The 22,307-nt window shown below is 43.7% G+C and overlaps 1 protein-coding gene across 3 annotated transcripts in view; it reads right to left on the bottom strand.

Annotated features, from left to right (window-relative positions):
• The window catches only part of NEDD9 (neural precursor cell expressed, developmentally down-regulated 9), a 296,941-nt gene that overhangs the window by 17,191 nt on the left and 257,443 nt on the right, over window positions 1–22,307 (bottom strand). For all 3 annotated transcript variants that reach the window (XM_036868228.1, XM_036868227.1, XM_036868226.1), the window contains one exon: window positions 9,313–9,759. In XM_036868228.1, the coding sequence (XP_036724123.1) occupies window positions 9,313–9,759 (447 nt within the window). The remainder of the gene's footprint in view (window positions 1–9,312; window positions 9,760–22,307) is intronic.

Raw genomic sequence — 22,307 nt, forward strand, 5'->3', positions numbered from 1 at the left:
ACAGCGTTTGGATGGCAAACCACTCCATACAAACAGTGCCCCGATTGTCAGGCCTCCAGCATGCCTCCCCTGCTGCTTTCAGGAAGCTCTTTGTGTAGCAAGTGCTAAAGCAATATTTAGTTATGGAGTGACCAAGCGCCAAAGAGCAGCTAGAAGCGTTTAAACATGAAAGAACATGATGGGAAATAACTTCTGGATTCTGCAAGTGTTTGAGGTGTTTCTCTGGACGAAGCTGAATACAGCCCGGGACAGAGGTGGGCACAGCACAGCCATTTTTTTATATCTCATGGACCGAAATGTTCTTCGAGTGAAAACTATAAAAGGCACGAGCATTTTGGTTCTTTTTTTGTCCAAATAAATTCAACAAACCACTAAGCACTAAATCTAGATTTTTGAATTGGATTTTAGAGAGGTGCCCACAGACAGCCTTAAAGGGATGCGATTATGGAAGGAGGAAAGGGATGAGAATTTCTGCACCCAGATGCCTATGGGTATCGTCTCCTCCTAAATAGGTACAGGAAAGACGCTGTGACTTAACTGGGAGAAACGACATGATGGAGGATGGAGCAAACAGCTCACACGGCAGAACTTGGTGCCAGCTCTGAATGGCGCTGACCCAAGGCTGCGGCAGGGCTGTCGCTTAAAGAGGCATCAGACCCATCAAGGGTCTCACCCAAGCCGAGAGGGTGAAATAGAGGAAAATGGGCAGAAAACGAGTTCCAGGATGACACACTGTCTTAGCTCTTGGTAACAAAGCAGGGAGGAGAGTTTTTAACGAGGCGCTCCCCGGAAGGGTTCTCATGTATGGGACCAAGTCCGCGAACTCTGCGGCCCCCCGCTCAGCACCCCTGACCCCCCTCTCCCGTGCTCCTGCCTGCTCCTTGCTTTCTAAGACATGGTTCTATCCTCTAAAGGAGACTGCGGTTTCCAGATAGAAAGGTGGACAGGATCCTAAAGGAAGGTAAAAGAAGGATATGCCAAAACGTAGGGGTCAACTGAAATTTACATCAACGCCTGAGTGTCTTTTCTTCTTTCTTAAGAATCTTGAGGCCAAGTCGTTTTACTACTTTTCAAGTGACTCTGGGAAAGAATCAGATAAGGATGTCTGGGTCATAAAATTTTAGCCAAGACCATTAAGCGATAATCCAACCCTACTCTCCATTTCACAGTTGAGGGGACTAAAGTTTCAGAGGTTATTCAGCTCGATGACCACAGGGGTGTGAAGGAGCACCTCGGTTAGCAGGGTCCAGCAGCCCATCAGGGCCCCCCCTTCCAGTGCCATGTTGGCTACACAGTGTTTATAGGCTACACAGTGAGACAGATTAACTTCACAAATAAATACTTCTCTAACTTCACAAATAAATACTCCTAAAGAAAGTTACTTCCTTATTTGAGAGGCAAAACTTGAAATCTGGGTATCTTATGTTTTGGGGGTGTCCCTTTCACACTGGCCAGCCAGTTCTGGGAGATTTGACTGTATCTGGTTAAATGAAGTTATTCACTTGGAGCAATGTGAAGTCATTTGAAAAGACGGTGTTTCCAATGGCAGAGAAAGCCACCGTAGCAGTACGTTGGTACCACGGTCTTTACAGCACCTGGATGACCCGTTCAGGCCTTCTGAGGGTCAGCCTGCCCTGGAGCAAGTGACTGCAGCCGGGTGGCGGGCATCTCCTTGGTCGTTAGCTCAGACTCCCTCAGCATTGAGGCTATGCTCTGGATCTGAGGTGGGAGCCTTTGGCAGTGCCTTTCATTCTTTCTGACCAACAGGATGCTTTTTAGCATGCAGGGTTCTGGTGAGCTGGAATTGCTCATGAAGTGTTTAAATATGCCCTCTTATTTTAGGGCTTGGCAACATCAACCATTAGCTGGGATGTAAAAGTCATTAGCTTCAGAGTCAGACAGACGTGGGCTCAAATATCAATCCTGCCTCTTCCTAGAGGTATGTCCCTCAGCAAGTTCACTTCTCAGACCTCAGATTCCTCCCCTGTAAAGTGGAGGCTGTGACGAACACCTTATGAGACTGTTGGGAGGATTAGATGAGATTATGCACGTAATGCCCCTAATGTGCAACCAAGCTCAAAGGCACCTGCAAGTCACCCCACTTTAGCTCTAAAACGATTCTTAAAAGAAGTGAGTAGCTTAATAACATGCTGAAACATGAAAACGCATAACTATTCTGAGAAATAACTGGTTTAAGCACACCATGCTTTAAGAAAAGCAAGTATTGGGCTTCCCTGGTGGCGCAGTGGTTAAGAATCCACCTGCTAATGCAGGGGACACGAGTTTGAGCCCTGGTCCGGGAAGATCCCACATGCCACGGAGCAACTAAGCCCATGTGCCACAGCTACTGAGCTTGCGCTCTAGAGCCCATGAGCCACAACTACTGAGCCCACATGCCTAGAGCCCACGCTCCGCAACAAGAGAAGCCACTGCAATGAGAAGCCCGCGCACTGCAACGAAGACCCAACGCAGCCAAAAATAAATAAATAAAATAAATAAATTTAAAATGGATTTCTATTTATAAAAAAAAAAAAAAGAAAAGCAAGTATTATAAAAATTATTCAAATAAATCAGATGTGATTATGGCCTTGCTAAGGGATTTGTTTTGGCTTCAAAAATTGATCTACTGTGGGGTCCCTTTAAAGATGGGACTCCTTGGTGCTCTTCACACGTTGCTGGAATCACAGCTTTGAAGGGAGACATACACGTCCCGAGTGAGTCACACCTGTGCCCCTTAGACAGGAGCAGGGTGCCTCTCTGGATGGGAACCTGGACAAAGAGGCTCACGGCACAGCTATTTAAGAAGGCGCCCAGCTCTGCATTTTGCACAAGGGACTCAGACAAGTCTGCTTCTAAAAATGCGTTCAACCAATAGTAAGTCTCAGTTTTACAGTCAAATCACCAAAATTCTGTATTCTTTTCTCTCCCTCACAAATAGAGCATTATCTACTGAGCCAGCCAACATACTATGTATGATGCTGACCTAGTCTCTCTGATAAGCACAGTCACTTAGCATGAAATCATTCAGGGAGGAAGGAAGATTACCTCTGTTCGCTTCGTTTTGAGTTTGTAAGAAGTTACTAAATCGCTCCTAGAAATACGCATTATCTATGAGCTTTATAAGCAATTGCCACCGAGTTTGAAGGCCTTGGCATTGACCAAACAAAAAAGACCTTTGTTCATTTCTAAGGAGGTGTTATGGTTTGCTCATTCCACTGGCCTGGGTGACTTAACTGGGAAGAGATACTTTTCCTTTTTAAAGTGAGGTCATAGAGCCCTTGAAATGCTCAAGGACCTCGAATTTTGTGTATTTAAATTTTATCTTGACTCTTGAGGGTGGAGATTTTAGGTGAACATTCACTTCTCTGCATACACTAAAGAGCCATGGTACTGAGGAAAAAAATTCATTTAAATCAGGATTATCTTTATATAGGAATGCATAATTCTGGAACAGGGTCATATTTTATTGAGTTTATAAGTGAAGAAACTGGAGGTACCCTCTGCCCTGTCAAACTCTGATTCTCCCCAGTATTTTTGAGGGTGTGTGTGTGTGTGTGTGTGTGTGTGTGTGTAGGAAGGGAACAAAGGAATGTGAGGTGAAGTCAGAGTTTATCTTCTCTGGGAGCTTTCATTTCCTCTTAATCTATTTTTACTTGTTGGTAGACAAATCATACTGCTAATATATAGCAGTTGGTTTGCTGGTATATGAGTGTTGTTCTGGGCAACCAGATTTCACAATGCTTCACATCCCAATAAAGGAAGTCCTCAGTTCCCTAACCAATGGCTTTGGGTGTGTGTGTGCCTGCGTGTGTGTGTAATTTATGATGACTCAGTGTCTAAGAAGGCACAAACATTGTAGCATAAACTATTTATGGTTCTTATATTACCTTTCAAGGAATGGGCCTGGAAGACCTGGTTAAAATCTTTGAATCATTTCCTGCCAATATTTGGCTATGTCTCACCTTGGAAGGTAGGAAATGGTCTTTAAAGATGATGTCATGGGGTTTAGATAAATCTGTTACTTGAGTTTACTGAGTGCTACCCCCGAAGCAGTACTTGCCCAGTCCATCATACACACTATAAATGTGGGCCATTAAAGTTTTAATGAGCCTGTGAGCTCCCTTGAGATTAAGTGAAATTACAACATATTTTGGGACCACAGAGGCAGGAGAAACTGTTGGGGTGCAGAGAAAGCTTCACAGAGGAGATGAACATTGAAATGGGTTTTAAAGTATGAATAGGAGTTCACAGGTAGCACAGATGAGGAAAGGCAGTAGATACATAATAGCATAGGTAAAGGAAGCACTGTTCCTCAGTGGGAAAAGTGTGGTTCTCCTTTTTAGATGACTATAGACGTGTTAACTAATCTTGTTGTCTAAATTTGGCAAAATGCATAAAAGTTAGGCCCTCAGAAATGTTGAACGTGACATCATGCTTTGGATGCTCATTTGTTGTGAACAGAGAGTTAACATTTCAGAAAACAGATGGTGACACTCTCCAAGACCCTTCTGGGGGAAAATGACCATGTAAAATCTGACATATGTCATAACAGACTAATGAGCTGGACACGGGATTTGACTCGTGTGTGATGGTGAAGGGGTGATAAGATCAGAACCACTTTTCAGCTTATTTAAAGGTCAACTCAAATTAAATGCTTCGTTTCTCGCTTCCGCCTGTGCGTTCACTCATTGGCTGTTATCTGTGTGCTGATGGTTTGCTCTGAGCTTGGCCTATAGCAGTAAAGAGACAGCCATGGCCTCTGCCTGCCTGAATGGAATTCATAATTTAGCCCCAAACTGATCTTCAGAAGGATGCAAAGCAAATCTAATTCCGCCAGTTAGAATAAAAGCGACAAGTCCAAAGAATAATCGGAGAAACACACATAATTCCCTGTGAAGATCAGGCACAAAATGGATGAAGTCAGGGGGCAGGTTTTGATCTTTGAAGTAGAGAAATTAAGCTCTTTCAGACCTTTGTAGGCCTTATGCTTTTGAAGTTTGGGTCTAAATCATCCCCTCCAAACCACAGTTCCATATTAACTACAATTTTGCCTTTAAAAAATCGAGGACACTTCTTAAAAATATAATTCAGCTTTTGAAATTATTGGACTATGAGTAACTCATTTAATTTAGAAATGCCTGTGAGTTCTTGGCAATCACAGGCGTATTTAGAAGTCTTTGCAAAGTGAGAAAAATCTAACCTACAAATTGTTTTCACATGTAATGAAATAGTTATGACATCTAAATGTAACAATTAATGAGGTTGACATCGTGTTGTTTCCGGCACGTTTGTCTAAACGTTTATTAATTTCTATTTTGCAGTTTTTGTGTTTCATATTTCGGAGCCAAGACTTTTTATTCAGTGCTCCAATGTTCTCGTAGACCTCCGGCATTCTGCCCACAATGCCTAATGGATAAAACGGCCCTGCACACAAAACCCAGAGTGAAAAAGACCAATGAAATTAAGTCAAGGTGTCAGTGTATATGGTTTCCAGATAACTTTGAGAGTTCTTTCCACCCTGTACAAAATTTCTGGAGAACCAAAGAGAGAGCCACACACTCAAAGAGAACAGCATATATGCTAGCAATAAAGTAGTTGCCTATTCAGTGCAGCGTATGAAACACAAACAGGGCTGATCAGTTCCAAATAAACTCTGAGAAAGGAAAGAAAAACAAAGCAAGGGGCACTAATTTTTTTTAAGCCCCTGCTTTGCAAAACTCTGTGCCAGGTCCTTTCTATACAGTGTTTCATTGAATTCTCACAGCAACCCTAGGAGATAGCTATGATTATTCCCATTTGACAGATGAGGAAACTGAAGTCTAAAGAAGTTCAGTTACTTGCCAAGGGATTAACAGCTACCAAAGAAACAGAACCAGGAGTCGACCTCACCCCAGAGCCCAGGCTCTTTTCACAATCCTCATGCTGTCTTCTTGTTTCAGGAAAGGGTGGAGATTATATGATTTTCTTTCTCTCTCTAACCACTGATTTAATAAGTGATGAATCTCATTTTACGTGGATGGGATGCAAGAAGGTGGGTGGGGGCTGGAGTTTCCCAGACAGCAAAGTTGGAGTGATACAAGGCAGAATTCACTGTCTTTTTTCCCCCTATGTGATTCATTAGTAGAAAAAACTGTGGTGGATAAAACTTCTGAAGCCCACAGTCTGTAGCAACATCAAGGGAATCTTTAACTGTGGAAAGTCCCGAATCACAGATTGGAACATATCCAACCCCCTTCATGGCCCTGTAACAATGCTTCTCAAAGTGCAGTCCTGGACCACCTCCCCCAGAACCATCCCAGGAGCTTACTAAAATGCAGATTCCCCGGCCCTGGGGCTAGAATCTGGGGGAGGCCTGGGAATCTGCATCTCAACTCACCTTCTCTAGCTCTCTGGGTGATTCTTATGTTCCCTAAAATTTTAGAACCACACTTTAGTGATTCAGAACAAGATTCTACCGCCTCCTCTTTCTCTCCTTTAATAGCTTTTAAGCACTATGACGTAAGCTACCAGGAATGTCCAGTTCTGGGTTCACCATCATTTTACAGATGGGAAATTAAAAGAGAAAAATGGGTATGGGGCTATTTAGTAAGTCAGCAAAACTACTACAATGAGAACTCAAAAAAAACCCTGCCGGATCCCCCCTGTACTGAGATTAACCCTTGGAGCCTTGGCTTAAGTCATTAGTATGATTCTCACCCATTCAGAAGGTCTTGAGTCAGAAACCTCACAGAGGGAGATGTTGATGGAAGTTTTTAAAGCAGTTGTTTTTACTCAGAAGGTTAAAATCACCTGTCAGCAGCCAAGCCATCTCCACTACAAAGGAAGGAAGGAAGGAAGGAGGGAAGAAAGAAAGGGGGAGAGAGAAAGAAAGCAAAAAAGGGTGTGGGAGAGAGAGAGAAAGGAAGGAAAGAAGGAAGAGAGGGAGAGGAAAGGAAAGAAGAGGGCACGCCCACTCCCATGGGGCATGAGCCAATGGTCCAGTGGACAGGATAGAGGCGGCAGCCTGAGACCCAGGGGCACTGAGATGACTCAGGGTGAGGTCAGGTGTCCTAGAGAACACGGTGTTTGGCAGGGAAGAGCCAGGACCATCCCCTCCTGCCTCACCACGTTACCACCTCAGACCCCGACAGCTCGAAGCTCAGCACTCGGGGCACTGCCTACCCCTGAGCTCTGGTCAAGCCTCCCCCAGGTCTGTGGCATCCCCTGGAAGGGCTGGCAGAGTGCCCTTCTGGAAGCTGGCTTCCCCCTACAGGAACCACCTACCTCTTGCTAAACATAAAACCTTCCACTGATTTTAGAATTAAAAACAAAAACAAAAACACGGAGTTCAAGTGCCCAATGGTAACCCCGGCACTCCAACCTCCATCCAAGGGAAGGTGTGTCAAACTCTCTCCCCTCTAAATGGATCAAGGGTCCAGGAACAAACCTGCAGTACAGTTATAGCAAATGACATGGGAAGAAGTCCGAAGTTTTAGACTTTTCAGACTTGGAACTAAAAAGGTAGAGTCTAAAAAGAAAAACATGTCACCTTCCTGCCAAAATAAACTGTGATGAAAGCTCAGACCCCACCACCTTTCAGCCAAGCATTTCCTGTGCTGGCCTCCCCTGTCTGCCTCACACCAGCTCCGATGAGGGAGGGCTATTTTTAAGATGCACACAACCAGGGCTAAGAATGAGAGAAGTTATTTATTTATAGTCACACCTTTCAACTGTTCTTTTTCGCTCTGGAGATAGAGGCCTGGTTTGACTCTCCCTTTGAATCTAAAATCCCTGGGGTAAGAAGGACTTTGAAAGGTCACGGGCGCAGTCTATGACCCCCAGACAGGGATCACTGTTCCAGGCAATACAAGTCGGAAAGCTGTTAACTTCTTGAGGAATCCCTCCTAATGTTTATACACTCAGCTTATGTAACACCTGTGCTCTTGAGCAGTGTTTTGTAAAACACAGGTTTTGTATAAAAGGTGATTTGAAAATACATTCGTGGCTTTGTTATTTAAGGAATCCGACAGTAACTCACCTCCTCCTTTTTTTTTTTTCCAACAGAGGATTCCATTATCACGCAAATAGATATTCCATAATCTACTTGGGACTGTAAATTCAAACTCTGTATTAGGTTTTCGCAAGGCAGGGCACATGTATACGTCATGTTCTAAGCATCAACAAGCTCTATCTGGCGTCCAACTGTATCTTTTCTCTTGTGATTCAGGGATCTTTTCTTACTCTGTTAAATTAGCCCCTTCTTAATACCAAACCTCACTGGACCCATTGTAGGCCCTTGGAATTTGCCAGCAAACTGAAGAGAAAAGCCCTCCCCTGCAATGCTTCCAAGAGCATCACCTTTGTGTTGGCTATTACCCTCCACAAGTTCACTGGTATCATTTTCTTCACAGCACAATTCCCCACCTGACATTCAGTGTCTGCTTATGTCTCCTTACTACAGCCTAAGTATCATGGAGGCTAGATTCACTCTTGAAGTCATCACTGTATCACAAGCATTGAAAATATACTAGATGCTTGAAATTAAATCGGTTTTCTACTTATCTCAAATTGTTATGGCATGTGGAATTATATAGAGTGCTGAAGAGGGCCTTCCTTTTTTTTTTTTTTTTTTTTTTGACATGATGCCTTCCTAAATACCCTAGCCCCACTATATTCACCCACGACCTCAGGTATTATTATAGGAATGACTCGAAGGACAAGAGGATGGCTCTTTTCTAAATTCACTAGTCTATGTGTTTTAAATGAGTCACCCTTGAAGCTGACAACTCTCCAGAACAAGTTGGTTGGCATGACCCACTCCCACCTTCCTTGCTGCCTCTACTTCTGGTGGGTTCTTTGTGCAGCCAGGCCAGTGGGGTCATGATTCAGCTTTTGGTGAAAGGAGAGTCCTTGCTGCCTCATTGTGCTTGTGCAAAATGTGGTGCCTTGTACCACTCAAGGGAGAAAGAGAAAAGACTGGAAACTGAGTGCAGAGTCCAGGTCTAGAAGCAGGTCTATCAGAAATTTGGAGACAAACACTTGATGACACACTATGGCCTGGCATGGCTCAGGAACCCATAATGGCGACGGATCAACATTACCTGGCACAGGGTGGGCGTTTTGCTGACCAATGAATGGAAAAATAATACCCAAGCTAGGGTACTTAGATATTCTTCCTTCTTGGAAGATATACTTACTTCTCTGATGTACTTCTTGGAAGCTCCAAGTTCTTATTTTAGGAGCGTGAACACACACACACACACACACACACACGCTTTGAGTACAGTGGAAAAAATTAAGTAAGAACAAAAATCCAGTCTGTTGTTCACTCACCTTTTTACTTAAGTGGGGACCATTAGCCCCCGCCATGCCTCTCTGCACTGATGGTGGGACTTGATACACATCTTGTTCCTGGGCACCGTGGCCAGTGGGTACTTGGTAAATTCCCTGATTTTGGTAGGAAGGTGGCACTTGGTAGATGGTGTCTCGAGGGGCGCCCTGGGGGTTTGGCATTTGATAGAGCTTCTGTTGGCCAAAGGGCTGGTGCATCAGTCCAGAAGTCGGCGGGTCCTGACTGGAGGAGGTCTCCTGCACGGGGCCAATCAGAAGCTTCACCCGGTTGCCTGGGGCAATGCCTTGCCGACCGTGTAAGGAGCAGAGCCACCACCCTTCCAGTCCTCCTGTGTTCTGCTCTATGACAGTCAGGATGTCTCCCTTGCGAAAGGCCAGCTCCTCAGCACACTCTGGGACATTGTCGTATAAGGCCCTTGCCATAAGATTCTAGGAAGGAAAGAACAGAGGGAACTCACATTAGAATAGTAGCTCAGTCCCTTTAACACCTAAAGCCCATGCTCTTATGGAGAGGCACACTTCCTGGAGAGAAGAGAAGAATCTGAACAATAGCCTGTAAGGAGAAAACCAGATGGTGCAGACAGAAGACAGACCCATACATACTGTGTCTGCCACCAATGACATCAGACCGCCTCCCTGGAAAAGCTCAGAACGCCACAGAGAGCTTTCTTCCAGCAGTACACGCTGTGCCCAGGGAGTTACGAGTAGCATGGCTAAGGGTTAGAGGACGGTTCATTCTACAAAACATGCCTCTTTCTTTCTTAAACCCAGTCGAAGAAATAAAAAATTCCAAGATATTCAGATGCACTACAACAGACATCTCTTATTTTGGTAATATATTGGAGGTAAAACGAGTCAAAGAAAATCCCCAATAACAAACAGCACAAATGGCATTGATATTCAGTGTTAAAATGGAAACAGAGGTACACTGATCTCTGCCTTGGCAGGGCTTAAAAATTCTTATTCTCAGTTGATCAAGAGGTCCTTGGATACGGGGAGAATCTACAAGCAAGTGATCTTTCCATGATAATCAAGCACGGAATGTAGTGTGATGGTAGTCTACATCTCCAGATTTGATCGTGGGGAGCTACAAAGAAGTTACCCCGCGTAGGTAGATAGATACGTAATCTCTTCCTCTGGTCTTTTATTCCTACCTTTCCTGAGGGCCCCTCCTCACCCTGCCACTTTATTTCCTACGTCTTGAATCTCACCATTCACATCGGAAAGGCTCTGCTTTCCCCTTTCATGGGCCCCAAACACTTTCTCTCTTTGTGTGAAGGCCTGTCTGGCACTTCCAGTACTAAGCAACAGCCAAAGTAGGCATTCAGCAGAGAGCGGGCAGGCAGTGCATGCTGACATTCTTGGAAGCCTTTCAAAGGCTCCAAAGATTTCATTTCTTGGCATCAGTCACGTTTCGCAGCACGATGGCAGCCATCACCCCATGCCTGCTCCTTCCCGGCACACAGAGGAGTCGGGGAATGTTGTAAATTCATAGCAAGCCGTCCGAAAACTCAAAGTGATCTCTCTAGTGCCTCGCTAGAAAGTTGGGGCACACTCGGTGTCACTGTGATGATGGTCACTTGTGGGAGAAAAGACCGCTGACTGGACGGAGTGTGCTGTGACACCACATTCGTGGCACTCGGGGCTGTTGTTGTTTGGACTTCTGCCCCCTGTTTTCTTCTCTGAAAATGTGGATTCGATCTTTCAGCTTCATGCTTTTCATTCCTTTATCACTGACATCCGTTAATCATCTCCCCCTGTACTCCGCCCCGTAACCGCGGGGCTCGCACGGTGGGCTGGTTCTCTGCTGTGCAGGCGCTGTGCCATGGGAGGGTCTGCTCCCAGTCAGCAGCTGGGGGGGGGCTCCTACTTTTACTGTTAGCCACAGTCCTCTTAGTGAGGGAGGAAAGGAGATAAAGCCCTAGAGCTCAGCGCCCAGGAAGCCTGGTGATGCTCCTTAAGAATAAGGTTGACGTCCTTGTTCTTGACAGTTTTCTGATCCAGGAAGTCTATGATGTGGACAGGTGAGCAGTAAGGGAAGCTAAAGGGATACTGAGGGCCTCATGTTCCAGGTGAACGTTTTACTTAGTATCTATATTCTAGGAAGCTTTGTGTTCCTTCTAACAATTAAGAGTCCACATACTGAAAGATAAAACCATACAGCACTGTATCCTGGTTTGAGGAACCAGTTAAGGATGTGTCCTAATCCTAAAATCCCTTGTTTCTCTTCTTCCATCGTTTGGGTGTTCCGTTACTGAAAGAAAAGTCATCGAGTTGAAGAAGACAAGATGCTGGTCCTTTGTACCTAAATGATCAGAAGGAAATTACTCCACCCAAGTTGTACTGTGATGACAGAGCAGGAGGAGAGCTGACGGCTCTGGTCTCCATCCCTTTCTCTGGGGCCCATTCAACAACTGGGAATGGCTGGTAAGGAGGCCCTGAGGTGAAATCAGAAGTGATGGGGGTGGGACCAGTCCTGTGGGAGCTGAGGGTGGAGAGCTGTGCGATTATATTGGCTACCAAGAAGGGAAAGAAAAGAAACAGAAAACCGTAGAAGATGAAGGACCGCAGACCTCATCAGCATGCATGAACTCCAGGCATTCGGAGTTGGGTCACATCCACGGAGCTCCATCAAGCACTGAAGTAGAGCCCCAGACCATGCCCGACTCGAGGCAGATCGAAATCCCTGTACGAAGGCTGTTCTGGATGTTCTTTGTCTCCTGTCCCAGTGACCTTCCCACCACCAGCTAAGCAGCACACTGTTTCTAGACAGGCCTCCAGAGCTGCTTCTCCAGGAAAACCTGGAGAGCCTCTTGTGGATGCACAAGACGATCACAAGGTGATTTCTGACTAGCTGTCCTCCCCACCACTCCCAGAGATTGGGATTCAGAGAGCTTGGCATGGCTGCTAGTGGAAGCACCCGGTGCCAGCTTGACACCTCACATGCTGAGAGTTATTCTCAGCCTCGGGTGAATGGGAATAAGTTATTGAATATCTGTGCCAGCTACAGGGAGCCAATGTCTACAGCCAGCCACTCTCCCACACAGGAGGTTACGGATCCTGAGACCTTCAGAGAACACCTGGGCCTGACCTCCCTGTTTTACAGATGAGGAAACAGATCTGGGGTGGGGGGGCGGTTTATCATCTGCCCAAGGCCACACCAGTGGAGTCAGAGATGGGAAGAGAACTGTGGTCTCTTGGCTCAGTTCTCTTTCCAGAACTCTAAGCCACCTTAGCTCTGCTACACAATGTCCTCTTAACTGGGCTCCGTTCCATTTTACAGTAAAGCTCTGAAGGTGACAATTCTTTTTGTCATGTCTATGGAATAAATCAGTTCCTGGGGTTTGGGGTCCTGGCTGTGTGACATGGGCAGGTTACTTCTCCCTTGGCACCTTAACTTCCTCATCTGTAAAATGAGAATGAGGAAAGCATACCTATGCCATGGGTTTGCACTGAGGATTCAGGGAGTTAATTCAAGTCAAGTACTTTAACATCGCGGGAGACTTGGGAAGATATGACTATTTATTTAATGTGCTGATGGCGCTTTGATCTTAAGCTCCGTAGCAGATTACCTCCACAGTTCTCAATCAAAGGTTGGTCCTATTCTAATGTTGTTATTATACATATTTTTATACACATCTGATATTTCTCTTGCTCACAATTACACTTGAGAACTGTATCTTGAAGCAGTACTTCTCTGAATTAATAATGAGTTCTGGTCACTGCAACCTCTAGTTGAGTATTTGCCTATAAACAACAATAAGGAAACTATTGGTTGCATTCAAGAGACATTGAGACAAAATAATAATAATAAATTACTAATGTAATTAATAATATTATTATATATTATATTAATATAACCAGCAATTATATTAATATAATTATATAATAATATTAGTATTATTATATAATTATATTATTTTTAATGATATATCATTATATTAATACCATCACAATATTATTAATATTATATCATTATAACATTATTAATATATTATTATTATTATTACTGGACAAATTATGGATAAATCTCATTAGATTCCAGAAGAGTACAATCCATCAGAAAGTACGGAATAACACGGGTAAAGAGCTTGGCTTTTGAAAATACTTGGTGTGTTGAGGCAAGAGCTTAGTAAGGAGCTAACAGCAAAATTAACTTCAACCAGAACACAAACTGTCTCATTCAGAAGTGCACAGGCAAATCAAGAGTTAATTTCTCTGGCTAGGACTAGGTGGAGGGACCCTTTCCTTCAGGGCAGAGTTGTGATTCCTTAAGGCCACAAAGTCAGAAGGTGATTATCTGAACATCTTACGAAAACCCAGGAGAGGCAGTTTGTCTATTCAAGACCTACTCCTTCTCCCACCCTCCCTGGGATATTTATCTCCAGGGCAGGAAAGGTCAACACAGAAACACGTCAAGGAAAGATAAGAGAGCTATGTAATTCTATATCCAGCTGGATGGTGAGCCTCCAGAGGCTGGCAGTTAGAAATGCAGCTAGAGCTTGGCAAAGCACCAAAACAGTTGGGTCATAGAACTTGAAAGCCAGAGGCACTTCAAACAATTACAGTTCAACTCGTTCACTTTACAAATGAGAAAAATGAGGCCCAAGAAGTTAATGATTTGCCAAGTCAGCTGGCTAGAAGGTCACAGCGCTAAGAACACGGGCCTCTTGTCTCCAGCTCCAGAATTAGGACGGTACTGAATAAAGTCAGAGGCATGTGCTACAAAAGCTGTGGTTCTAATTAGGATGGGAAATCTGCATTTAGAGTCGCAAATCCTATTTGAGGGATCCTAATTGTAGCAGCCTCTAGCATTGACCCCACCCCGATCTTTGAGAAGAAACTGTCCTCGGCTTCCATGATTCCACGTCCGGTCCTCCCTCTTCCCTTGTTCTCATGACCGCTCATCTTCCTCCTCCTTCACAGACTAATTTCTTTTCCTGTCCCTTTAGTGGTCACGTTCCAAAGGGATCTCTCGTCTCTGAGTTTGCTCTCTACAGGACATCTCATCCATGCCAATGGCATTTAACACGCAGGTAACACTCAGATCCACAGCTCCAGCCTCGATATTTCCTCTGCTCTCCAGTCCTATATTTCCAGTTGTCTAATGAGTATCATCTTCACCTCTCACTCAGCAAGTGCAAAACCCCTTTCTCCTGATCTCTCTCAGTTAACAGCACGCATAAGGCCGCCCAAGATCAGAGCCTCAGAGGTTTGCTGAGTCACTTCACAACCTGAACCTCGGTCAGCTGGGACCTGGCTTTTCTTCCTCACGGCCACTCCTCGCTCAGGTCCTCAGCAACTTTTTTTGGGGGGTCGGGGGGAAGGTATGACAATTGCTACCCGACTGGTTTTCCTGCGTTCAGCCTCTTCCCACCTCCAAACTCATCTTCCACATCACCAGAAGAGTTCTCTTCCCAAAATCTATCTCATTGTTTTCCTTTCTAGTTCTCTGTGATAGTATTTCTTATAGTACGACTTGTACCGTCCCATTCAAGACTGGGAACTCCTTAAGTTCAGGGAAGCTGTTCTTTCTTTGGCATTTTCAGAACCAGTGTGTGAAACAAAATACACACTCATTAAGTGTTTGCTAAATTGAAATGGATTCTGGACTCTGATTTCCTGGTTCTCTACAGAGAGGGTGAAATGGTTTTCTAGAGATGTCAGCAAGATATTCGGTTGAAATTTTCAAATGGACATGGGAAGATCAACTAACAGAACCAGAAAGATAAGTGGCATGTCCAAGTCACCTAAGCCTCACGGCCAGAGAACGTGGGAGACGGCGAGCAGGAAAGGGCCCGTCCCTCCCTGTTAAAACAGGATGATGACGTAGATGGGGAGCCTGCATCTAGTGCCACAACCACTGAGCAAACAGGAAGGCCAAGAGGAGCCAGCCATCCCCGTCTGATTAAATACAATGGTCTCTGTAAGAGCCTTTTCTCCCTTTCGTGTAGCAACCTACATCTGGCGATAGATGACCGAGCACCATTCATGCTTTGCCAGAACGTTTGGGTTCTGCAGTTCCTGGTTCCCAGGCTATGCCCAAGGACTGGGAAGAAAATGCTGTGCAGTATTACAGCAAGTAAAGAGAGCTCCAGGTCACATGATCATTTCCACACCACCCTGCTCTTCCCTGCCCTTTTTTTTCCCCCCACTACTATCAAAATGTCAAGAAAGCTTATTACTCCTATTGCCAGGGAAACTATCTGCTATTCCAAATACAGAGAGGTGTGTGACATAATTTCCATGACCATTCATGCTGCTGTTTGAAGAAAAATGAGACACAATGTCTGGTGTGTCACCCCCCCCCTCCCCCACCGGACTGATAGCATCATCAATGGCCCAACTTCCTCTTATTATTTTACTTCATTCTATATTTATCATGCAGGAGCTCCTGCCAAGCCTCAGGGCTGCCACATTCTCAACAATGTGGCTTTCCTGTACCCAACCCCCCAAACTTTAGCCCTGGACTCTGGCAGGGACACACACGGACACACACACAGTAAAGAAGGAAATGGCCATTGTCAAGAAAATCGGTCCCAAAGGAAGTGGCTGAGGGATGAGCGTCAGCAGGGTCAGTCTCAGGACACACTGGGGAAGAGAAAGAAATGAGCCTGTGTTTTTACATTTGTCTGCCGACAAAAATCAGCTTAGGTCTTTTCCATTATAGTTTATTACAAGATTTTGAATATAGTGTCTTGTAATAAACTATAATGGAAAAGAATCAAAAAAAAGAATATAGATATATACATATATATATGTATGACCGAATCACTTTGCTGTACGTCTGAAACTAACACAATATTGCAAATCAAATCTACTTCAATTAAAACAAAATCAGCTTCCGTCTGAGGGCCATCCAACCCCTTTGGCTTCCTCCTACCCTCATCTTTAGGATACAGGGGGATGCGGGATTTCCCCAGAGAAGGACACAGCCATAGTCAGAAAACACGGATATCTACAAGTGTCTGGATTTTGATTCTTGGAATACTTGGTTTACACTGGATATCTGGAATGGTGAATTTTTTTAAGAGTTGAATTCTCTGGAGATTGTTAAGTAGTAGACACTAGGCTTTTAGGTTTAGGAGTTAGAAGATATGATGCAGAGCACATCCAAGTTTTTTCTCAGCAATATTTGTCCATTGCAATCTGACACACTTTTCATTATGTGATCTGAACCAGCCACAGAAAGGCAGTGTGACATCCTGTGAGGTTCCCAGGCATACTTCCTGACCCCTGGGGAGGTGTGTCCAACACGTGCCACCAAAGGGCCCTTTAGCACCTGGACCACATTTCAGCCAATGATTTTCATTTTCTGGAAAGTGCTTCTAAACCCCTATGGTGGTTATAAAGCTTACATGAGTATCTTGGACTCTGTCTAAATATTCATGTCATTTACTTTGCCCCAAGTCCTCACATCCTCTAAGATGGTCCAGCTTTGTGAACATTAGCCATGGCATCCTCTTTATGTGCGTGTACACACGTATGTGTGACCTCGCAGCCAACTTCTATTGCTTCTTGGCCGTTTGCGGAGGATGGATTTGATTGCTAATAGTATGTGAGAAAAATAAATTAGTTTTTCCTCACAACTCTGATGATCATAAATAACACATATGTCTTTAAGAAATCAATTCTCCACTCTTCTCTGGTCTTTGGGGTTTTCTTGAGTAACTCCTGAGGGTCTGAAAGAAGGTGGGAGAACACCTAGGTTTCTGTGGATACTTAGAACCAGAAGTCACCCATGGCTTGACCAGACCGACTAGGCTAGAATATTACACTACGAAGGGATCCCAGGGATCACTCTCACCCAGTCTTCTTGTTCTACAGCCCAGAGGGTCTCTTATTACATCAGCAGCAGAGCCAGAACTAGCATCTGGTTCCCTTCTTAATCTAGGATTTTTTTCCACTGGACTAGGGTATGCTTCCTGAGAACCTTCTCCATCTTAGAATTTAGTAATGCTGCTATTAAGCCCCAGAATTTATAAGCATTTGTCCCAGGTTGCCTGGTTTTGATAGATTTAAGCATAGTGTATTGGCAAAGGATCAAAAACACGGGGCAGGCACAAACGCTTTTCAGGGTCTGTCCCTAGATAAATCTGACAGGCGCCATATAATGATGAAGGCCTGACACCCACTCACCCAAAAGATAGGTTTATTAATGGTAAAACAACCATCTGGATTTCAGCCAACATTACAGTATTAGCATCAAATCACTTCTATTTGCCTGTCTAGACAAATCCCTCTAACATCCAGGTACTTGGGGAAGCGAAATGAGAATTAAGTTATAAAGGAGTAGGAGACTCTAGCCCACAAATATTACAGTATATTCCAAAAACTGTATTATTTCTCAATAGTCAAAACACACAAGTTCTAACATCTAATAAAGTATCTGAAAGAAGGGAAAGATCTTCCTATTTTTACATTCCCATGTATCTTCCTATTTTTACATTCCCATGTATCTTTCTACATCAAGGTATGCAACCCCCAAGGTATGAAGTTATATCTAAACCCACGAATGCCAATATGTACACATACTAGCAACCCTCATCTGCCTCCCAGCCAGAACCCAGCTGATGTAACTTGGACGTCACCCCTCACTGGAACTCTTTTAGATGACCCCTCAACTAGGTTCAGTGCCTGATTGCTATTATCCTGCTTAACTTGTGAGGTCCTCAAAGAGTTTTAAAAAATGGATTCGCACACTTGGCTGAGAGGGTGTGTACAATCATATACTGTCAGCACTGCAGTTGCAGAGTTGCCTCAAGAAAGAATTTTTAATATTTATTTATTTATTTGGTTGCGCCGGGTCTTAGTTGCAGCATGCGAACTCTTAGCTGTGGCATGCATGTGGGATCTAGTTCCCTGACCAGGGATCGAACCCGGGCCCCCTGCATTGGGAGCGTGGAGTCCTATCCACTGCGCCACCAGGGAAGTCCCAAGAAAGAATTTTTAGAAGCTGCAGCTTCTCAGTTAGAAGAGAGAGGAAAGATGGCAGAAGCAAATGGAGGAGAAGAAAACCTCAAAATGAAACTGATGAAATTGTTTAGTGGCTGGGGATATAGACAAGCTCCTACAGGTACATATGCTACAGCAGTTTATGAGAATAAAAGAGTTTTCTTCAAGGCCCATTATTAATGGAACATGCATTTAGAACTGGGCCCTGAAGAAAGCTATTTTATATATTTATATATTTTATATAAAATAGGAGGACTATTAGGAAAATAAAGCCAAAGGAAGACTTCAGAGAATTCAGGTTGCCTTCGCGATGGTCTGATGGTTTACACGTGACCTAGTGAGACACTATGCTTCTTAGTATTTTGTGGTATTCACTTGAACAAATTCGCGCTAAGCTTAGAAGAGGAAGCTTCCTTTTGGTTAGGAACTGTTAACATTAAGTCCAACCTCGGTCATGATAAAATTATGGCAAGCAGCTTTATGATTGTATTTTTGTGCTTCTATTACATAAAACCAGTAAGGTAATTATTTTTAAGCAGAAGGAAGTAGGGGAGATTATACCAGTGATTCTTCACTAGGGGGGATTTTGTCCCCCCAGGTGATATTTGGCAATGTTCAGAGACATTTATGGTTGTCACACTGTGTGTGTGTGTGTGTGTGTTACTGGCATCTAGTGGGTAGAGGCCAGGGACACTGCTAAACATCCTGCAATGCAAGGGACAGTCCCCACTATCAAGAATTATCCAGTCCTAGATGTCAATAGTGCTGAGGGGGAGAAACCCCGGATAGAGGGATGGACATGACACTGTTAAATTAATAGAGTCTAATCTTGGTCCTCATCTTGTAAGACTAATGACAATGAAAGCACTGCCTTTTACGCCTCTGTTTCCCCATTTGCAAAATGGGGAAGAAAGGGTCTCTGTAAAATCAAAGCACAGTTATGATTACTGCGCTATTATGAGCTCATGAAGTTGTGTCTTAAGAACTGTACTCCTCCCCCTCAAAAAAAAAAAAAAATTCCTCCGGGGAAAGAAAACAAACCAGAAATGATCTCATCAGGATTACACCTGCCACACCAAAAAAACAGACACAGTTCAGAGAAACTAAATTCTTTCCCTCCAGCAATGAAGTAAGCTGCATCTGTAATTAAGATCTTAATAAGGGAGGTAGGAGGCTTGATACAGACGCTGCAGGCTGTGAGGCACGGAGCTATCCTGCCAGGTTTCAACAAGAGCAATTGAAACACAACCCCCCCTCGCTGCGTAGCGCCCTCAGGTGTTCTCTGCACAGTCCGTATTTCAAAATGGGCTTTCCTTCATTGCTAAAGACTCCTACTCCTGCAAGGAGAAAGAAAAGGACTGCCTCATTATTTACAAGCAAATGTCGTGTGGTAAATATTTTTTACAGGTAAATGTGAAAAATTTGCCGGAATCCACTTTAAAAAAGCCTCTTAGATAATTTCCTGACAAGAAGCTGAAAACAAGTTAGATAAAAGGCTGGCATAAGGCAAAAGGGATAATGCCTTTGACGGCTGATTGATCTCTGAAGCAGCTCGTGTTGACTGTCTAGAACGACCATGTGTTCCTAAACTTCCCAAGACGGTCCCCGTTTCAAATATCCTTCCCATTGTCAGACCATCTGTCCCATTTTTGGGTCTGTGAAACGTGGATACATACCTACAGAAATGATATATATTTTAAACTAAAAATAAAAGATAGGCATCCAAGTACATATCTTGCTAATGGATCTGCCTTGGCTGAATTTAGGATTTGGGAGAAAAAAAGGTAAGTACTGATAAGAATCTTAGGTTTAGTCAATGGACTGTTCTCTCATTGACAAGACGATCTTCATAAGGAAACGAGATCTATTCCAAGGGCATCCTGGCCTCTGTGAGACTGTCGAGCAGTCCAGCTTCATGGTGAATGCCATTGGGCTGACTGTGTTCCCATCACCCCCTTCCTTTACCCTCCCCCCCATTTAAGGGGATGCTCATGGAACTTAGCTCTGAGTGGAAAAGATTGGAGAATCAGAGAATAACGTGGAAGTTCTAACCCAGAGGAGCACTCAAGGGAAAAAAGACTTCAAAATTTTGCTCTACCAATGCTGTTGTGATGGCTCTGCAGCACTTGCTGGTCCATTCAAGCCATTTCCTGCTAACTCTAAGTCATACCATGGATGATTAATGACAACAAACAAAAAACAGTAACAACAAACTCATGGACAGATCACTGACATGTCCTGTTAGAAGGCTGGAGTGTCTACAAGTCCACTTTCCTGACTTCCCAGTGGCTGGCGTTGCTTGTTATGGTTACTGGGGGCTGGGGTTGGAATCCCAGCTCAGTCTTTCAGTAGAGCACAGAGCCTGGGGACAGAGAAGGCTGAGTCCTGAGTCAGCCCCATCTTCTGTGGGAGTGAGGTGCTAAATTAAGGGCAACAAACTGACTACCACAAATCAATGAGATTAAGGCTAATTCATACAAGAGACAGCATAACTAACATAAATTAGGAAAAATATTAATGACATATCATACTGTCTAAATAAATATTGCTTTAATTAAATAGAAAGATCTGGTTCAAATCATAACCATTTATGCCTTTTGGTGGTTGCAACTTTCTACTGAGTTTCACAAATAACACCCTCCCACACACACCCCCGCCCTGCCCACACACAAAGAGTAAAGAAAGGAATTAAATTCAAAATGAGCTATCAAACGTTTTTGTGCAGTGCTTGCACTTTTACATATTCATGGTTGATCAGTCTTTCTTTCTGGTAATCATAAACATCAACATTCCACATAAGGAACATTTTTGGTAACATCTTATAACTATTACCTTGACATATTAGAACTACCAGGAGGAATTCTCCTTTGCAACATACACACCAAGATCTGCAAAGAAATAAGATGCCTCCACATGAATGACAGCCTTTGAATAAGGCTCATGCACCACCTACCTAAATACCATTTAGCACAATTAATGTGCTAAACTAATTGGGGAAGAGGTTGAGGGAAACGGACGAGCCATTTTTTTTTTTAAAGAATAAACCTGTATCTAGTAGTCCATGATGAGGCCCAAGTATATGTATTTGAAAACATTCCACTGGCAATTTCATTATCTCCATGATCAGCTGTCCCACCCTCCATCTCAACCATGAAAAATCACGGTCACACACCATCACTACTTGTATTTTCTGGAGTGCCTGTTCCATCTTCCTCAAAGCACATGCCTCAATTCACCTAGATCACATTGTCTACCTTCTGAATCACTCTTTCCAGTGGAGGGTGGAAAAGGTCACCAATAAGGCATTTATCTTAAAATGAAGATTCCTCAGGAAGACAGCCTTTTGCAGCTAAGCTGTAATGTTCCCCAGGCCTGCGGAGTCCTCATTAACTAGTAAGAATTCCCTCAGGGGGATGATTGGAATGTTCAAAGTAAATAAGACGGAGGGGGTGTTGCTGACAAAGTATAAACAGGGTTTTTTTGGGTTTTTTTCGTCCCTTTTCCATGCCTATACTCTTTGCAGTCATCCATTGCCTAGGTAACTGGTAGCTATTCTCTTCATTTTAAGTTGGAAATAGAGGATTTCTTCCCAGTGGCCCCGTTTTGTTTATCTTGGCAAGGAGGCTTGGTAATTAAGTCTATATGTCACTGCAGAGTAATTCCATGGTCCCAGGGGCTGGGATTTCAAACCAATTTGTTTAAGTTTCTTTCTAACCCTAAAATGATCTAAAAATATATCACCAACACCTCTTACTTTACATCTCCATCACTCTTAACTGATGGCAGTAGGCTAGGGATATGGTTTCCCTGAGCCCCACTCACCTCCTGGGCATGTCACCTTTGATTTTTTACAGTCATGACTTTCTCTTTCCCTCGGTACTATTTTTGTTGTGGATAAACAATTGCAGCAAAGGTTTCCTCTTACATTTTTATGTATATAATGCTTCTGCACCTATATATCTGAGTATATATATTATATGTATCTTATGGTGCATCATATAATACCTGCCATTTAAAAATGC

Source organism: Balaenoptera musculus, chromosome 11 (assembly GCF_009873245.2).
Source record: "Balaenoptera musculus isolate JJ_BM4_2016_0621 chromosome 11, mBalMus1.pri.v3, whole genome shotgun sequence".
NCBI classification, from domain to species: Eukaryota; Metazoa; Chordata; class Mammalia; order Artiodactyla; family Balaenopteridae; genus Balaenoptera; species Balaenoptera musculus.